The sequence below is a fragment of the Urocitellus parryii genome, chromosome 2 (assembly GCF_045843805.1).
Source record: "Urocitellus parryii isolate mUroPar1 chromosome 2, mUroPar1.hap1, whole genome shotgun sequence".
NCBI lineage: Eukaryota > Metazoa > Chordata > Mammalia > Rodentia > Sciuridae > Urocitellus > Urocitellus parryii.
In genome coordinates, this window is record NC_135532.1 from 2,210,336 (window position 1) to 2,229,606 (window position 19,271).

At 42.2% G+C, this 19,271-nt stretch overlaps 1 protein-coding gene and 1 long non-coding RNA gene across 5 annotated transcripts in view; one reads left to right on the forward strand and one right to left on the reverse strand.

Annotated features, from left to right (window-relative positions):
- Positions 1-19,271, reverse strand: part of Arhgef7 (Rho guanine nucleotide exchange factor 7) — a 135,341-nt gene that overhangs the window by 96,559 nt on the left and 19,511 nt on the right. For 3 of the 4 annotated variants that reach the window (XM_026381726.2, XM_026381725.2, XM_026381724.2), the window contains exon 2: positions 9,467-9,553. In XM_026381726.2, the coding sequence (XP_026237511.1) occupies positions 9,467-9,553 (87 nt within the window). Of the gene's footprint in view, positions 1-9,466; positions 9,554-9,634; positions 9,853-19,271 lie in introns of those variants that run through there. The other variant, XM_026381729.2, reaches the window with a different exon arrangement.
- Positions 9,835-17,765, forward strand: LOC113177191 (uncharacterized). Its single transcript, XR_003300114.2, has 3 exons — positions 9,835-9,949; positions 12,867-12,952; positions 17,550-17,765. It is a non-coding gene; the product is annotated as an uncharacterized LOC113177191 (long non-coding RNA).

A 19,271-nucleotide genomic window follows, 5' to 3' on the forward strand; every position in this document is an offset into this window, starting at 1 on the left:
GCCACCCTCACCCCCCAACCCCGCCCCCCCCCCGCCCACAGTGCCTATCCACATCTGGCACACACAAGCACTGAGACAGCTAAAATGCTAAGGACAATCAACAATTATTGAGTATCAGACTACTTCAATCAACCCTTAACACTGCTCTGGTAGCTACTGGTCATTTCTCACCAAAGAAAAGAAGAAAACAAGGTCCACGGGCAACATAGCTATTACGTGCAGAAAAAGAATTCCACCCTGGATACCAATCTCCTTATCTGAGGAATTGGGAACTGCTCCTTTCCTTCAGAGCACTGTGAGGATCAAGCAAATGCACATGGACACCTCAGGCAGACTGGGCACACAGCTTTTCTCAGCAAATGCTGGCTTCATTCCCCACTCCTCACCCCTGCCCACCTCTCGCATGACCTAGACTCCACTGTGGCCTCTCACCACCAGGGCTATTGAGCACCCACAATATGGCTACTTCAAACCGAGATGTACTGTGACTGTAACACACACACATCAGATCTGAACAATTAGTTGTGATAAAAGAAAGCAAAATTTTTCACTAACATGTTTATATAATCACATTGAAATAATAATTTTATGGATATAATGGCTTAGAACAGAAAGCATTACTAAAAAGAGCTTCAAGTTCCTTTTTACTTTTTTAACAAGCTACAAGAAAATAAAAAAGCATGTGTTTGACCCACATATTTCTATTGGATAGCACTTATCTAGACAAACAGACCTCCCAGAGATCTGAAATCAAGGGAGAAGTCTAGTCACCTACACAAAAAAGAGTGGATACAGAGTTGATAATATATGCTCACCCTACACAAGCTTGGTAAAACACCAAGAGAGAATACAGAGAGCAGCCCTGGATACTACTGCCTGGCAAAATTAAAACACAATTACAATGTCTAAGTAGAAATGGTTTTGCTTTTAAGTACCTACAAAGTGAACTACTACTGCTCAATTCTTTTTTTTTATATATATATATATATATAAAATATATATATATATATAAAATATATATATATTTTTTTTTAAGAGAGAGTGAGAGAGAGAGAGGGACAGAGAGAGAATTTTAACATTTATTTATTTTTCTTAGTTCTCGGTGGACACAACATCTTCGTTTGTATGTGGTGCTGAGGATCGAACCCAGGCCGCACGCACGCTAGGCGAGCGCGCTACCACTTGAGCCACATCCCCAGCCCCTCAATTCTTCTTCCAGATGACACTCTCATCAATTAATTTAATTCAACTTCCTTAAGTGAAGTTCTGGCATGGGCATGAATAAACTCACTTAAGAGTTTATTCAATAAGTCAGCTAATAAATACGGTTTCCTAATCAAGCCTACCAAGATAACAGCACAGAATGAGTCCAACTTAAATAAAGAATGATGTGTGGCCTCAAACATACCCCTGATGCTTCCTCAACCTTCAAAGCAAAGTTGCAGTCAACGGCTTAATCACACACCTATCTGAATCCAGGATGAAGATAACACCTGGGTGGGGCATCTCAGTCCTAGAAGAGAGCAGACTCACTTCTGGTTGTATGTCAATTAATTCTGCATCAACAAGTTTTGACTAAGTTTCAGTGTAAACAACCTCCATGTTTCAATTCTTCCAACAGTGTTTTTAATTATTATTTGGGGCAAAATCTCAATTGTAACTTTGGCAAAAATATATAGAAAAGAATAGAGCATTAAGCAAAGCCACACAGTAAGCAAAAGATTCTGTCCTTCAGAAGTATTGAGAAGAAATGGTGATTTAGGAACAGATAATGTCACTCCTTATCCAAAACCTCACTCTCAATCCCTCCAGCTCATTACACAGCTGGACAGCCATCTTCACTCCTTCCCAACTCTTCAGCTTTAAGGGCAGAAGATGAAAAAACCAGCAGCAGCACAAAGGAAAACCAGCCAGAGCTCCACTTGTGCAGAGCAGCCCAGCGTCACCCTGTCAGCCCCTCACCCAGGAACTTGTGCCAAGCTGGAAGGAAGCATTGCAAATTTCAACTCTTAATTCCTATTCTAACAGCTTCTATTTCACATCCTCCTCCACTAAATCCAATGCAGAAAACACTTGAGTTTACCATGTACCCAGAAATGTTTGTACAAGCAAGGCAAGAGGTTTTACTCCCTGAGAGACAGGTACAGGCAGGCACAGGCAGGCACAGGGCAGCCTTGGAATAAACATTCTCATATACTGCTTGTGGCAAGGAAAAGTGACAAAATTTCTCCAGACACTATGGTAGTAGGTGTTCAAAGCCTGTAAAAGTTTCTACTTTTGACCCTACAGTGTCCCATCAGGAAATCTATCCTATAAAACTAATAAAAGACAAAGGTTTTGGTAAAGAAATGTCCATCACAAACTTCACTGTTCACAGTAGTGAAAACTTAAAACTACCTCAACATTCAAAATTGGGGATTATTAATCAAGAGGCAGCATTAAAATTAATAGACAAATATTCAACATGCCAAATCAGTCACACTATCAAGTTAAAGCGTTACAAAACATTATGTATACTATGAGGTCATGTGTATTTTAAAACTATATTTACATATGTGCAATGGGAAAAAAATAAACGATAACTATTAACACTGATTATATCCAGATGGTAGCATTATATAATTTTTCTCTTTTTCCTTACATTTCTCTATTTCTGAACTTTTTATAATACATATGAATTACTAGAAAAAAACTTAAAAACAAAATACACAACATGGTTCAAACAAAAAAGAATGATAGTGATTACAATAATAGCTAATTTCTATTTAGCATCTCAAACCTGAAGAGTACTCTTCAAGGTACTTTATATTAGTTTAGTTATTCTCACAACACAAAGGGCAGGTATTATTTCCCCATTTCACAGGTGGCACAGCTAGCAAGTGGCAGAGCAGAATAGCAACCTGTGAAGGAGCTCAGGGCCACTGCACTAATTGCCCACTCCTACCGAAGCCAATCCTGGCATTCATGGACGACTACTAAAGGCAAACAATGACCCTGAAAGTCCCCAGAGTTTGCTGAAGACCAACACTACAACAGCCAGCTGCAAGTGCTCTGACCTACCATTCGGCACCCACAGCATTACAAGTCTGCTTCACAATTCTTATGAAGTGACTGATTTTGGTTTTCTGTGAAAAATTACTCTGAGAAGCTACCAATTATTGTAGATGATGACAGAAGTGAAGAAGTTTAAGAAAGTAATGATTTCTAGTTAAAAGATGCAAACTTGGTAAAAACAAGCAAAACATCAGAGTTGGCAAAGATTTGAATCTATGACACCACCCCTGTAGGTCAGGGAAAAAAACCTGAAGCCAAAGTGCTAGCCAAACAGCTCTTCCTTCTGCAATCAGAAAAAAGAAATGCACGCCCACCCACACCACTTCTATTCAACATCGTACTGGGGATACTAGACAAGCAATTAGCCAAGAAAAAAGCATCCAAGGAGTAGGAAAGAAAGAACACCTCTGTTTGTTAATGGCAAGCTTCCACATACAGGAAATCCTAAAGACTCCACCAAAAAATATACAGTAAAGTTACAGAATACAAAATCAACGTGTGAAACTTAGCAACTCATCTATATAGTAATAATAAACGATCTGAAAAACAAATGAAGAACACGATCTTACTTACAATAGCATCAAAAAATTTACAAATAAATTTGACCAAGACAGAAGTCTGTATATTGAAAACTAAAGTGGTAAAGCTGAAAACAATATAAATAAATAGAAAGACATACTATGTTTATGTAGTGAAAAAATATTAAAACATCCATGCTACCCAAAGCCAACTAAAGATTCAGTGAAATCCCTATCAAAATTCCAATGGCATTCCTCACAGAAATAGAAAAAAAAAAATTCCTAAAATTCATACAAAACCATATAAGACCTCAAATAGCTAAAGCAATCCTGACCAAAAAGAACAAATCTAGAGGTAGGTTTTTAAAAAAGCTTCTCTACAGTGAATGAAACAACCACAGAGTAAAGAGAGAACCGCGAAAGTGGCAAACAGTATTTGCAAACCACATATTTGACAAAGGGCTAAGATCCAAAATATAAGATACTCACACAGTGAAACAACTCAATAACCAGAAAACACAATCAAAAAATGAGTAAAACACCCAAATAAACATATCTAAAACTATACATAAATGGCAAACAGATATATCAGGGAAATGCAAAGTAAAACCTCACACCTATTTGTCAGAATGTCTATCATCAAAAAGACAAAAGATAAGTGGTGTGACAATGTGGAAAAAAAGGGAATATTTGTGCTCAGTTGATGGGAATACAACCCACAGCAACCATTATGAAAATCAGTATGGATTCCTCAAAAACCTAAAATTAAAATTACCATATGATACAGCCATTCTACTACTGCGTATATAGCCAAAGGAAATGAAATCAGTATGTTGAAGAGACAAGACACCTGCACTCACACGTACACTGCTGCATCATTCACAAAAGCCAAGACACAGAAATAACCTAAATATGCGTCAATGGATGGAGAAAGAAAATATGATACATATATACAATAAAATACTATCCAGTCTCAAAAAAGGAGGAAATTCTGCCATTTGCAACTACATGGATGAACCTAAAGGACATCATAGTAAGCAAATAAACCAGGCACAGAAAGACACTGCATGATATCACTTACATGTAAAACCTAAAAGAGTCTAACTCAGGGAAGAATTGGCAGTTACTAGGGGCTGTTAAAGGCTAGGTGAAAGAGGAGATGCTGGTCAAAGAGTACAAAGTTTCAGTGAGAAGGAATAAGTTCTAGTGACCTACTACTGCACAATATGGTGACTACAGTTAATAAATATGCATTACTGCTATATGTCAGGACTGCTAAAAGAAATTTTAAACATTCTCACCACAAAGAAATAAGTATATGACAATGAATATATGATTAACTTAATTATTCTACATGCATTCATATACAACATCATACTGTACTCATAAATACATGTAGCCATATATAAATTTAAAAAATAAAATATATGTATATATATTTTAACAGTAAGAAGCTAGTTGTAAAGCAAACTTTATGTAATAGCTGGTCTACATTTCATACTAATAATCTAAGATCAAAAAACTAAGCAAAATTTCCCAAGAATAAGGGTGAGAAAAGAACAAATTTATTCTAAACCATCTGTAACTTTGAATTACTTCCACTGTTTGACAAGAACAGTTAAATTGATTTAAAAAAAAAAATCCCAGGGCTGGGCTGTAGCTCAGAGGTAGAGCACCTGCCTCGCATGGGTGAGGCACTGGATTCAGTACCACATAAAAATAAATAAATAAAGATATTGTGTCCATCTAGAACTAAAAATATAGTTTAAAAAAATCCTAAAGCAACAGGTAACTTGAGTATTAGGTAGTGTGCCAAGTAGGTGGAGAGGTCAATGAGAGAGGGTTAGCATCCTACCAGGTCAAACATGCCAATTCCAGAAAAGGCCCACTTGCATTTGACAGATTCCCTATATTTCTTCTTGACAACCCTAAGTTTTACCTGAAGTATTTTCTTTTCCAAAGCAATCATGGTAACACTGTATGGGAATCCGTAATCAGTTCTTAAGCAGAAAAGCTTGGGCAACATTAAATTATCTGCCAAGAGTCCCCTTGCTGAGGCAACCAATCACCTCTTGCCTTTCAGGATGACCCAGCTGGGCAGAGAACAGTGCCAGGAAAACTGGAGGGGTGGGGGTGTCAGTACAAGTCAAGTTCAGCTCTCACTTCTTAACCACAATTTGAACTTTTGAGTAGCTTGAAAAGTCAATAAACTGAAATACTGCATTTATAACAATGCTAACATCCATCTTTCCTGTCAACTTTTCAAAATCAATAACTAAAAAACGGTATTACACTATCTCTGAATATGTGAATATAACTAGTGAGAAAAACAGACATTTTTCTTCAACAACCAAAATAATATATAATATAACAGCTATATTATATTACATAATACTTTGCTGATAATATCCTTGAGATTACACTGGTTTGGGCATAAGTTAATAATCCACCATATAGTCAAATGGAATCATATGTTCTTAACTTTGGGTCTTGGAATGAAAAGCAGTCAAACATGCTACACATACAATGTTTTAACCAAATTCAGCTTTCCTGGGAAGGCAGCCTCTGCTTCTGACAGTTACAGCTCACCTGCCTCAGTAGATTACAGATGCTTAACTACAGAACACTGTATCACGAGAAATCTGTAGCAGCGAATGCTCTGTGATCATTTGAAGCACACACAGCCTCATGGCTGCAACACTGAGTAAGAGTCCAGGAAGTAACACAGCAAAACCTTGGAAAACAGATTCTACTCCAGATTTCTCTTGATGTGAAGAAATGATCTACGATTTGCTTGACTAGCCTTAGTCACTTCATAAACTCTAACTCATCATCATCATTTTGGTTGTTTTTTTAAAATACAAATGGAAGGAAGCTGGCATTGCTGTGTCCAGTTTTTCTGTCCTACACAAAAAAGTTTCAAAAAAGACAAGCTAAGTAGCGAATAAAAAGTTATAAGAAAATAATGAGGTCAACTAAGTTGTATGCATTGCTTTCTGGCACAGAATTGCCCAATTTTAAAATTTAAAAAAATACAAATACAAATTTTTTTCATCTTAAAATGTACACTACTTCTCAAAGTTTAACAATAAATGCAAACTGCACAATATTCCTTTAAATTATAAAACTCCTTTCATAATCAGAACAACCCATTGGAGGACATCTGATATTTTTCAGTTAATTAACATGTTTATGCATTAAAGAAACTGATCTAGCAACAATCACTTTCAGTGAAATTCTCTTTTCAAGAAATTACTAGGCAAGTTTAAACTGGCAATAAACTAGAAAATACACATACAAAAAATAGTCCAAAGACAATTCAGACTAAAATAACTCCTGAAAAGGACCCTGATATTAATTAGGACAAAAAAAATATATTTTATTTTGTATATGTTTTCAGCCTCTCACCCTTCAAAATTTGGTAGAAATGGAAAGTGTAAATCCTAGAACACATGTCAAGATCATAGAGCCCTGCTCTCCTAAGTACTGCTCTGTATGGGAGACAGGACCTCTTAGAACATGCCTATCTCCTCAAGAATGGGAAGCCCAAGTTGGAGCTAGACAGAGTTCCTTCTTTGAGAACTTCCAAAACATCATCGCAATTACACAATTTTTCATGTGCTTTTTACTGTTTTTATTATCTCAAGTAATTAGGAGTTCTAAGCGTAATGTATTGAATTTGAAAGAATGTTAGTATTGCCTCTGCTGAACTTTAAATTGACTGGAAGAGACAAAATAAGTCGATTGACTTTTTCATTTAAAAAGAAAGCTATTGCTATCAACGTCAAGCTTATTTGATCAATAACAAATACCTATCAAAGGCCTATTCTATGCCAAACATTGCTGTAGGTGACTGGGACATGTCAGTTAACAAATTCTTCTACAGCCCCTTTATATACATTTGTAACATTAAAAACAGGTACCAGGGCTGGGGATGTGGCTCAAGCAGTAGCGCGCTCGCCTGGCATGCAAGCGGCCTGGGTTTGATCCTCAGCACCACAAACAAATAAAGATGTTGTGTCCGAAAACTAAAAAAAAAAAAAAACCAGGTACCAGGGCTGGGGTTGTGGCTCAATGGTAATGTGCTTGCCTAGCATGTGTGACGCACTGGGTTCAATTCTCAGCACCACATACAAATAAATAAAATAAAGGTCCATCAACAACTAAAAAAATATTTTAAAAATTAAAAAAAAAAAAACAGGCACCACATCACATATCAACAGGAACCTTTGGGAAACTAAAATGAGGGTTTAACATTCAACTTCCTTTAAGTCTCATATTGAAGTTATGAGTTCAATAAGCAAGTAGGTTTTAAAATATGGTAACACACACAAAACAGTAGTCTGAAGAGGATAATAAAATGTTGCAGCAAAGGTCAAAGTAAAGTAAAAACTGCCACTAACAAAGCATGTTATCACAACCTAATAAGGAAATTTAACCATGAAAGACAAGGCAGATACAAGAATGGGAAGATCTATTCAAACAATGTCTTTCTCCCTCTTAAAGAGCCATAGGGATTTTTGAGATCTCCCCTAAGTACTTCTCACTTATTTCACTTATTTGTAATATTTCCTACCCACATCAAAGGTAAAATACATTTTTTACAATCATTAACAAAAACAGTAGTACTTCGGGGCTGGGGTTTTTAGCTCAGTGGTTGCGGCCTGAGGCACTGGGTTGGACCCTCAGCGCCACATAATAAATAAATAAATACTTTAATCCCCATAAATTCCTATGTGTCTAATTTCAATTAAGGAAATGAATTGATGGCTTCTAGGTTTTTTCCCCCAGAAACCTACTATAAGAGACTTTCAGGAAAGAAAATCATCTGTTTGGTAATCAGATATGTTTTCATACATGTGCTGATATCTGGGAGCTTGTGTTAACCTACCTCATTTCTCAGATAAAAAACAAACCTAAGCATGGTAAGTAGCAAAAAGGACAGCAATTCTATCAACCTGCTGCTCCCAAGGAAGGCCAAGCTAGATTTTTGAATCTTATGCACGAGGCTTGCTCCCCCAAATCACGTTTTGAAACCCAAACCCAGGTCCATAAGAGTTGTCTAACTTAAACATGAAATATCAGGAATCCAGTAAAACCACTTAATGACTGGCCTGAGAAAGAAAAGGCAGAGAAAAGAGCGAGGCCAGCAAGGTTTGAGGTGCGCTTCATTTCAGCCCAGCCTTGCCAGATCACTGCTGAGAACCAAGCCACACGTGGACCTGGGTCCTAGATAATCCCTCAACCAAGAGCTCAGCCCCGGCAGGTGACCAGAACTCCACGTCGCCTGCAGGCTGGAGGGCAAAGCTGGGCGCTACAGGCAGCATCCCCCCCCTCCCCGCCACGGGCGACGATGACCTTCCGGACCCCGTCGCTGGCCCCCAACCTCACGAAGCCCGCACCCGGCCTTCCCTCAAGCACCCGGACGGGCGACCCTCCAGGCCCACCCGAGTCTCGCCTTTCACGAACCTCGTCTCCGACCCCGACCCTCATGGACCCCCATCGCTGGACGCTGACCTTTGGCTTTCAACCGCGAGCGTGACCTCACGGTCCCCGTGTCCGCCCCTCACGCCTCCACCCTGGTCCTCCGAGCCCTGACACAGGCCCCCGCGGCCCGCAGTCGGCCCTGCCGCGCGCACCCCGACCCTTCAGACCCCCACCGCCGACCGCCCCGCGGCCACCGTGGGCCCTCACCAGCCCCTTCACGAGCCATGCCCATCCCCGACCCTCCCGCCCCCCATCCCTGATCCTCGGGACACTCCACATTCCAGACCCTCACGAGCCCTCACCCCCCATCCTCCCGGTTCCACCTCGACCTCCCGCGCCCAGCGGACCTCGGCACCCGCCCCTCCCGACGCCCGGCCCCGCCCCGCCCCGCCCGCCGCCGCGCTCACCTCCAGGCGCAGGGAGGCCCCGCAGGCACGCAGGAACTCGCGGATGTTGCTCAGGCACTCACTCTCGCTCCGAGGCTCCGGGTAGACCTGCAACACACAGCGCGGGCGCTGAGCGCGGCGGCAGGCGGGCCGCGAGGCCCCGAGCCTCCCGGCCGCCGCTCCGCTCACCCTCTTTCCTTCCTGCGGGAGGCACCAATCTCCGTCCCTGCCCTCACCCGGAAGTGGGCCGGCGCCGAAAGTGACGCCGTCAGACCGCGCCCCGCCGCCGCAGGGGCCTCTTCCGGCCGGCGCCGGGTCCTGGCCCGCCGCGCCGCCGCTCTCGGCCGGTCCCCAGCGCCTGGTCCCCGGGCCGGCGTGCCGCCGCCCGGAGGGAGCCGGGAGAACGGCCGCGGCGGCCGAGCATCCCCGACGCCCCTGCTTTCTCACCTGGGCTCGTGGAGAGTGCGATCTTAGTCTCCTGCCTCACTTGAAACGGTTAGCAAGGTAATTACGCGCGTTGGGCTAAAGTGCGATGTCCTCTTTCCCGAAGGCAGGCCGTGCGCTTCGTGGGCCATTAGCCCCAACAGCCGCCTAGGCCACCGCCCGGCGGCGCCGAGACGCCCGCGGAGCGGTGGCTGCTGCGGGGCGCCGAGCGGAGGCGGCGCCCGGCCGACCCGGGCCGGGCCACCTGCGACCAGGACCGCGGGGGAGCCCGAGAGGTCCCGGCGGCGGCTCGTTTTCAGACCTAAGGGTCACCGTTCTGAACTGCGTCAGAACCGAGCGTTGCTATTTACACCTACACCTCGTCCAGACTTGCAGCGTGTGGAGCCGCTGCCCTGTGGGGAGAAATCACGGCACTCACTCCATCGGGCTGCCCAGGAGTCCTGTGCACACGCTGCGGAGTGTCTGGGTCTTTTAAAATTACCAATCAAAACCAGGGCGTTCATCGATGCCATAAGAGAGAAAGTGAGGTTTGAAAAGCCCTAGGAGACAAGGCTAACACGTTGCCCTCCACGCTGAACAAATTTGTCAGTGAAAGTGAAGAGTAGAACACCAAAACCAAAGCCGCCACCTCATGCACTGTGCTTCTCTCTACCCTGGAAGAATTTTCTAGGAATATACATCACATGTGTAGTTGACATCTGAATTTTCTTGCCGTCATTTTAAATATTTGGAAAGGATATAATTTCCGACATTCTGATAACAGCATTTTAAAATTCAGGTTATACCTTTTTAAAAAAAATACCCAATGGAATCTTAATTATAGTAGAGATATGATACCCATTCTCCATCTTAAGAAATTTATGAAAAAACTCTTCTTTCAAAGGCAAACATCATTTTCTCCTTTAAGTCATTCCTATTCTATTCATCCCACAGAACTGTATGCTAATGTATCTTTATGCTTTAAAGCCTTACTGATCACAGCATCTTTTTTTGCAAGACACCCATACATATGTAATCACAAAACAAATACTCATGGCACATTCTCAGGCATTTATGGACAAGTGCAGAGCAGTGAGAAACTCTAATCAATTTGTGTGCATGTCCCAGTGGGACTTGAAGAAGGCCATGCTCTGCTTTCTTGTTAGTTCTCTATAAACAATATCATTTACACTATAAACAATATCCTTTACCCAGTCTAGGAAACGTTTTTTTGATTTTTGTACCTTCATTTGGTGATTTTGCTGTTTTAAATGGCCTCCAAGAGTAGTGCTAAAGTGCTGCCTAGCATTCCTAAGCGTAAGAAAGTTGTGATGTGTCTTACAGAAAAAATTCGTGTGCTAAGTAAGCTCCGTTCTGGCATGAGTTATAGTGCTGTTGGCCGTGAGTTCAATGTTAATGAGTCAACAATATGATACATCCAGAAAAAGGAAGAAGATATTCGCAGGTCTGTGAGTGAGGCTGCTCCAGAGAGCGCTAAAGTAACATCTGTAGTACGTGACGAAGCCATGGAAAAGATGGAAAAGCAGCTAAATTTGTGGATTCATGAGATGATGATCAACAAAAAAAGTATAGTGGGAAGCATTGTTGTGAGGCTGAAAGCCAAAGAAATTTACAGTCACGTAACCCAGGGTCAGGAACATGTTAAACCCTTCTCAGCTGGTGCAGGCTGGCTTGCACGTTTCAAAAGACGATGATACAGCATGAAAAACTTTAAACTTGCAGTCGAGGATGGTTCTGCACACCAGGAAGCTGCAGAAGAGTTTAAAAAGTACCATTGAGTGTTATACATGAAAAGGGTTATGTTGAAGAGCACGTTTTCAATGCCAATGAGATTGGCTTTTTACAAGAATGTTGACAAACGAACTTGATGAACGTGATGCAAAAAGCTTCCCAGGATCCTGATTCTAAAATACTCAAAGATCATACAACCTTGCTGCTATGCACCAATGCTAAGGGCGACTTTAAATGCAAGCCCCTAATGGTGCACTTAAAGGGAAGAACTTGAACTGTATGCCAGTCCACTGGAGATGGAACCAAAAAGCATGCATGGCATCTGAAATATTCTGGGATTGGTTCCACAATTGCTTTGTCCCAGAAGTAGAATGCTATTTCCAGAGCAAAAACTTTGCCTTTAGGGTTTTATTAATTTTGGATAATGCCCCAGTTCATTGCCATGAAGAACTAGAAAATACCCACCCCAATGTGGACGTTCTTTTCATGCCCCCAAATACTACATCTCATCCAGCCCCTCAATCAAGGCATAATAAAAGCTTTCAAGGCACAGTACATGAGAGAGCTGTACAGTAAAGCTTGTGAGACACTTGCTGCCAACCAAGAAGCCATCATGTTAAATTACTGGAAATCAGTGACTATCCACAATGTTATTGATTATGTTGGCACAGCTTGGGATAACATCAAACAGACTATTATCAATAACTGCTGGGAAACTGTTTGGCCAAATTGTGTGAAAACTTTTGAAGGTGTTACAGAAAATGTAAAAAACATAACATGTCAAAAACATAATGTGTACTGCACAACAAATAAGTGGAGAGGGTTTCAATGACATGAGGGAAGAAGATGTGGAGGAAATTTTGGCAGAGAAGGCAGTAGAACCCACCAACAAAGATCTGGATGAGATGGCAAAAGATGGTATCAGATTCAGTGATGAAAGTCAAGACAGTGATGACAGTCAGCCCATGACTCCAAACAGCAGCCAAAATATCAGAATGGAATTCTGTCCTGGAAAAACTTTTCAGTGACATGGAAGAATGTGACCCTATGCTTGAATGCAGTCTCACATTTAAGCGCCTCACCTCCACTGCATTTGTCCCTAATTCAGAAATGCTTAAAGATTTGAGGAGAAAAGCCAGGCAAACAAAGATGAAGCAGTTTTTCTAGCCAATTTTAGGGGGAAAGATGCAAAATATAGAACTGCTGGATCACAACATACCATCTCCTTGATGTTTCCTCTCTACAGAGTAAGTTCCACCAGTCCACCATTTGGTCTTCACAGGCAAGCCAAGGTCTTCAGGTTAAACCACACCTCCTGCAGTTCCATCTACAGTAAGCTGTTAACATTTTTATACAATTTTAAATGCCTAACTTGCTCAGTACTTTTTTCAGAACTTTGTTTGCATTTCATATTATATAGTATGTGTTCACAGTGCTTTGCTTACTGTCTTTATGAGCATTCTGTATATGTATGGTGTGTATATATGACTCAGTGGAAGAGTTCAACTAGTACAGCCATGGTAGAGCATATTATATATGTTGTAATTGAAACTGTGTTTATTATAAAGAAATCCTCTCTACAGCTGTTTGTAATACATAATAGCCATCTTTAAACAAAACATAAAACAAGGTCATGTATTGATTGATTGACAAAGTATTGTCACCAGACTCTTAGACAAATGTAATCCTGTGTCTCCCCTAGAAGCAATGTCTCAGTCATGGAGAATATAGTGATTGAGATAACTATGGAACAGAGCTACCACAATAACAAGAATTTATTCTACACTTAAGATTTTTCAGCCGAAAGGACCTCATTGTTAAGATTTTTCTTCTGACTTAACTATCATGAGTACACAAATGATAGAAATGATATACTATAGTTTTTGATAATTATTAAATATAAAAAGCAAAACAATTGGAAATGTGTATCTTAATGAGAAATATGGGGCTTCCTCTTTTAATTAACTCATTTGCCCAAGGACAATTATTACTTTTCTGCTAGAATGAGATGTGATCTAACATCAGTGCTTTCCCGACTGGGGCTTTTTTACACACATGAGAAATTTTGTTCACAAAGATAAGCACATGGATATGAAAGTAATTTTGTGATGTAACTTAATTCATTGAAGCCTTCTGAATTAGGAGCTCGGGTGTAGCTCAGTGGTGAGCACACTGCCCACACAGAATACATGCTTATTAGCATATGAGTTCATTCCCAACACCTAAAAATTAAATAAAGCTGAAGCTTTCTGAATTGCATGGCCAAAGTCCAGATATGACCTATCATAAATGTTTTTAAATCATTATTTAATAACTTGACTAGAGTCTCCTTCAGTTTATGTGAAAACTAAGTAGTGGAGACCCTAGAGTTGCAAAACCGTCACTGACACCTCAGAACCCTGGATATGTCTAGTTATCCTTTTGTTACGTGGCCCTCAGGTTTTCCATCTGCACCACACCATAAGAGGACAACAAGTGGGTGAAAGGTCTGCCTTTTGTGCAAAGTGAGAGAAGGCTATTATGAAGAGGAGGCAAAACACCACAGGCACCATCTCTCAGTCAGCTGCAGATAAGTATATGCAGGCCAAGGGTCTGGAAATTGACTCCCTGGAAACTATGCAGTGCCCACAAAGCTGTTAAAGTCTTCCTGTATGCAGATCTGGGTGCATATAGCTTGCTACTTCAAAGAACAAACCTGTTTGGAAAACTTATATTAAAGATTCAAACTTTATAGTAAATAAGTAGTGCCTGGCTCTCTAATATGTCATCTAGGACAAGTCATTTGACCCCTCTGGATCCTTACCCTTAAAAAAAATACCCAGCGAAACCTAAGTATAATAGATAATTTTATAATACCTATTCTCCACCTTAAGAAATAAGGCTAACAGGCTTTCTCATTGAGATGTTGAGAGAATCAAATGTATTACAAATTATCAGCAATATTTCTTGAGCCCTGACTCCATAGCAGATCATGTTACAAGCACTAGGAATGCAAAGCAGAGTGAGACAAGGTCTCTGACCTCAGTGAGGCAAGAATACACATGCAGGTGCAGGTCAGCCACACAGAGGCACACTTGGAACCATGGAAGTACTACTGACAGGGTGGGGCTAGAGGCTTATCCAGCACCAAATGTGATCTCGAGCCTGGTAGATGAAAAAGCTAGTGGAACTGCATATTCAATTATGTGACATTTTAAGCTGGGCATGATGGTGTGCATCTGTTATCTAGTGAGGAGGTTAAGGTAGGACATCACTTGAGCTCATGAGTTGAGCTCATAGCAAGACCCTGTCAAAGTGTGACATATTAGAAGTCTATGGAGTGTTCAAGAAAGGTACCTAGTCAAGGGTACTTTAACTCATGAGTAAAACTACATTGAAAAACAGTGGAATATTATGATACAGAACAAGACAGGTAGAAGTCCTGTCCTTTATGAAAGAAGATGTGCAGGGAGCACATTATTAGTTATCCCAGAAATGCAAATTAAAGTCACAGCTAAAACTATACACCCATCAGAATGGGGCATGTGGAAAATGCAGACAATATCCATTCTTGGTAAAACTGAAAACAGTTGGAACTCTCATACATGACTTGACACTATACTGTTTTACCTGAAGAACGGGCAGTTTCTTGCCAAGTTAAACTTAAACCCTAAATTCCAGCAAGTATTTGCCCAAAAGTGATGGAAACTCATCCACAAAATGCCACATAAGAGCATTCACACCATTGGCAAAGCCTTCACAACTGAAAGGAAGGGCTGTCCTCCATGTACCTCTAGGACTCAAGTGACCACCAACTCTGCCCAACTTCCCAGAAGTTCTGTCCCAAACTCTCCATTGATAATAAACTCCAGGTTTTTTCATTAAAAACTAATCAGACCAAGACTGCTTTCCAAACAATTGCAGTTTCCCCTAGAAATGTAAAATTATGCTTAATATTTGAGGAATGGTGTGTCTTGCGTGAAAATTGGCCACATAATCTCAAAGCAATGCTAGGATCAAATTCTAGAAACCCTTGCAGCTGCCTTCTGCATTCAACAGCTGCCCAGGGACAGTCGACTCCACCCAGAGTCACTGCAAAGCGCCAATTAAGGCAGCTGCCTTCTTCCAGTAAAACTTGGAAAGTGTTTAAAAAGAGTGAGAGCCATGCACAGTGGCATACACCTGCAATCCCAGCAGCTCAGGAGGCTGAGGCAAGAGGATCACAAATTCAAGGCAAGCCTCAGCAAGTTAGCGAAGCCCTAAGCAACGTGGTAAGATAGTGTCTCAAAATAACAAGGGGCTAGGTATGTTGCTCCGTGGTAAGTGCCCCTGGACTCAATCACCTGTACCAAATAGTTTGAGGACAAACTGCTTGAGAAGTAAGGACAGGCAGCATCAGCAAGGTAAATGAATGAGCAGGCCTGGTGCTGCCTTAGCAACCATAATGAAGACAACAGAACCACCAGAGTTCCATCTAACTCCCCACCAGCCCTGGTTCCCAGTGGCTCTCACTGCAGTCTTGTGTATATGAAATCCCCCACCTGCTTCCAATCTCCAGTGGGATTTGAGAACCACTGGTGTGGAATAACATCAGAATCAACTGGAGGAACAGCTTTAGGTGGAACCCAAGAATCTGAATTTCTTCCAAGTTCATGGGAGATATTAATGATACCAGGACCAGACTTCAAGAACTAGTGGTATATGCCAACTGAAAGTAAGAAAGTGGTGTTTCTCCCACTAGAATAACAACTTCCTTACCACAGAACAAAGGTCCCCAGGTCTTTGTCATCAACAGCCTCATCAACCAGCTGGAGAGAATCAACTGCTTTGAGAACCTGCATCCTGGCTGTGGCACCTATCACATGATGACCTACTTGGGCACAGTTCAACTCCCCATTAGACTCTGCTCTCTAGTGGCAACCCACAGGCACCTCTTGTTAAATAGTCAACCAAGTAACCTAACCAACATGGAACACCAAAGTCACTTATCACAGAGCAATTGAGATAACCTTCAAGTGGAAAGGTAATAGAAAACACTTCAGGTTGGTCTGTTACTTAGTGGTGACATGACTGCTCAGAATGACATGCTGCATACGTCATTAGTGCACTCTGCTCTGGGAGGCTGCTCTTGGAGGGCCACATAACCCAGGCTCCCTGCACTGTGGCCTTGGGTTTCAGCCATTAGGAGACCATGGCTGGGAAGGAGGGGCACCTCCTGCTAAGTGGCACAGGCTTTGTGCTGGTATAGGTTCACAGAGCTGGTGTGTCTCACCCCTACTCTGCTTTCAGTAACATCACCTTGCAGCTTGAAATCAGCCACAATGGAAGTATTTATACCTCAGAGATAGTAAACACTGCACATCAGAGCCTCCACCCAGAAAGCCAACCATGTTCCTCTACTGACAACAGCTCCCATTAGGAAGCCCCTCCTGCAGCTACAGCTTTCCTAGCTCTGGTAGTTTCCTGCTTCTCCCCACCAGTCCCTGCACATTTAGGGGCATAATGGCTTCCAGGAAACTGCCCCATCTCAGGGGTTCTACTTGTCCCTGCCCTCACTTCATACATGGTCTCATTACTCACTCCAGCCTCTGTTTGGGGACCATCTGTTTTCTGCTGTGACCCTAACTTGCAGAGCTTCCTGGTGGCAGCTGAAAATAGAGTAGCATGTAATTCCAAAGATAGGAAACCATTTAGAAAGCAGATTAAATGGACTACAGTGCTTCCACAAAATGGACCAACAACTCTATACAATCTCTAGGTTACATTAAAGTAAAATCTCTAGGATACCAAAATGCAGTGCTGGGTTTGAAATCCTAAATTCACCTTTAAAAGCCTACTTAGCGTTTAATGGCTTGTCTAATATTCAATTACATGGTAGTCACTGCTTTATTCTAGTTAGGCTACTGCAGTCTCCTTTTCTTCATAGTGCTCTCTGCCTATTATTCCATAGGACATGCCGTGAAGTGGAGTGAAACACAGGTGAAAGGAGCCCACTTGGCCTTCCATCCACTGGACAGGTCTTCCAAATCCATTGGAAAAGAAATGAAGCAACAAGCAGAAAATTAAGATTTGGTTGCTAAATATCAGATAAGTAAACTACTTCTCAAAAGTATACAGCCTACTACCCAGTAGTTTGCTGAAAGACAATTAAACTTTTAATAATGTGCATTTTCTTTTGCTTGCTTTCTTCAACATACCCCAAAACCCAGCTCCTATATGGAGTGCTAGTCACATAGGGAAAAACAAAATTTTTTCCACTAGTTTGAAACTGGCCAGATTTACAAATATGTAGAGTCAGATATGCCAGAGACGTGACACATGGAGGAGATGACCAAGGCTGCATTGCTTAAATTAACTCCTATCCCCTGAGGCTTGGTTCCCACAGACTCCAAAAGCATGTGAAGTCCTTCAGAGCTGGTGGCAACTTTCCCAAATCCATGCCAGTGCCAAAAATGGATAAGAAAATGTTTAAGGATAAAGCACCCATCACATAACCTAGAATAAATCTGTCCGCAAGCTGCATGTTTTCCCAATAATACTAGATAAACACAGGAAGCTGCACGTTCGCTGGCAAGTGAAAGCCACCTGGAAAGGACAGAGGTGCTGCCATGGCTGGACGTCAGCCCCTTGGGGATGCCGACATTGGGCAACAGCTCAGCCGGCAGAAGGCATGGCAGAAGCTGGCTGTGCTCCCTCAGTGGAGGACCCTGACTCAGGAAACAAAGAACAGTAGAAATTCATAAGAACTCTAAGTCTTGTGGCCAGAGATTGTCTTCAAAGTTCTACCTGTTCATCATGGCCCAGTCACCCTCCTATGCCAGTCATGCTTGTAACTTAACGAAAACAGCCCAGGGGTTACAGCACAGCATTTTGTGAATCTGAGCCACTCATTCCTTGCTGCCTGACTCCATTCTACTTGGCTTCTGATCCCATCTCAGAATAGCTGATGGTTCCATTTCTAAAGACCCACTGTTGAAGAATACGTGGAGAAGGCCTGTGGCCTTCGATGGAAAAGGGGGTCCTTGTCGTGTGTGCTGGTGGCAACAGTGTGAGCACATGCATCCCCGCTGACCAGGCATACCTCACACACATGCTGTCTGCTAATAACCGCAACCCAGCATCCTGGGACAAGGGAACATCCCTCCTACAGCAGCCCCTGATGGCATTCCACATTTAAATTTCGTTCTCAGATGTCTCAGGACTGCTGATGGCTGCCCTGCCATTTCCCATTTGGCTTGACTGCTACTCAGATTCACTTCTGAGGACTCTCCCACACACCCCTGCACACACAGTGACACCATCTGTGACTGGGCACTCCAGGCAGTAGCCTTTGTTCCAATCCTTCCCAGCTGAAGAACCTGTCTGTGCTTTTTAAACTGCTCAAGAAGCTGCATTTATGGCAAGGAGAAGCCTCAGAGCCATATTACAGAAGATGGGACATGACCACTTGGGAAGAGTTCCATTTTGGTCCATGTTTGAGAGGTTACTGAAGGAGTGCAGAGAGCACTGGCACATTGTACAGAGGAGCCAGTGAAGCAAAAGGGAGGCCTTCACTCGGGAAGAAACAACTAAGGGGTTGGGAACAGCAGAGAACACCAGGGCTAAGCACATCTCTATAAATAGCAGGTAAACCTTGCCCTAGTAAGGATAGCCAAGGCCAGGAGGAGGGTGA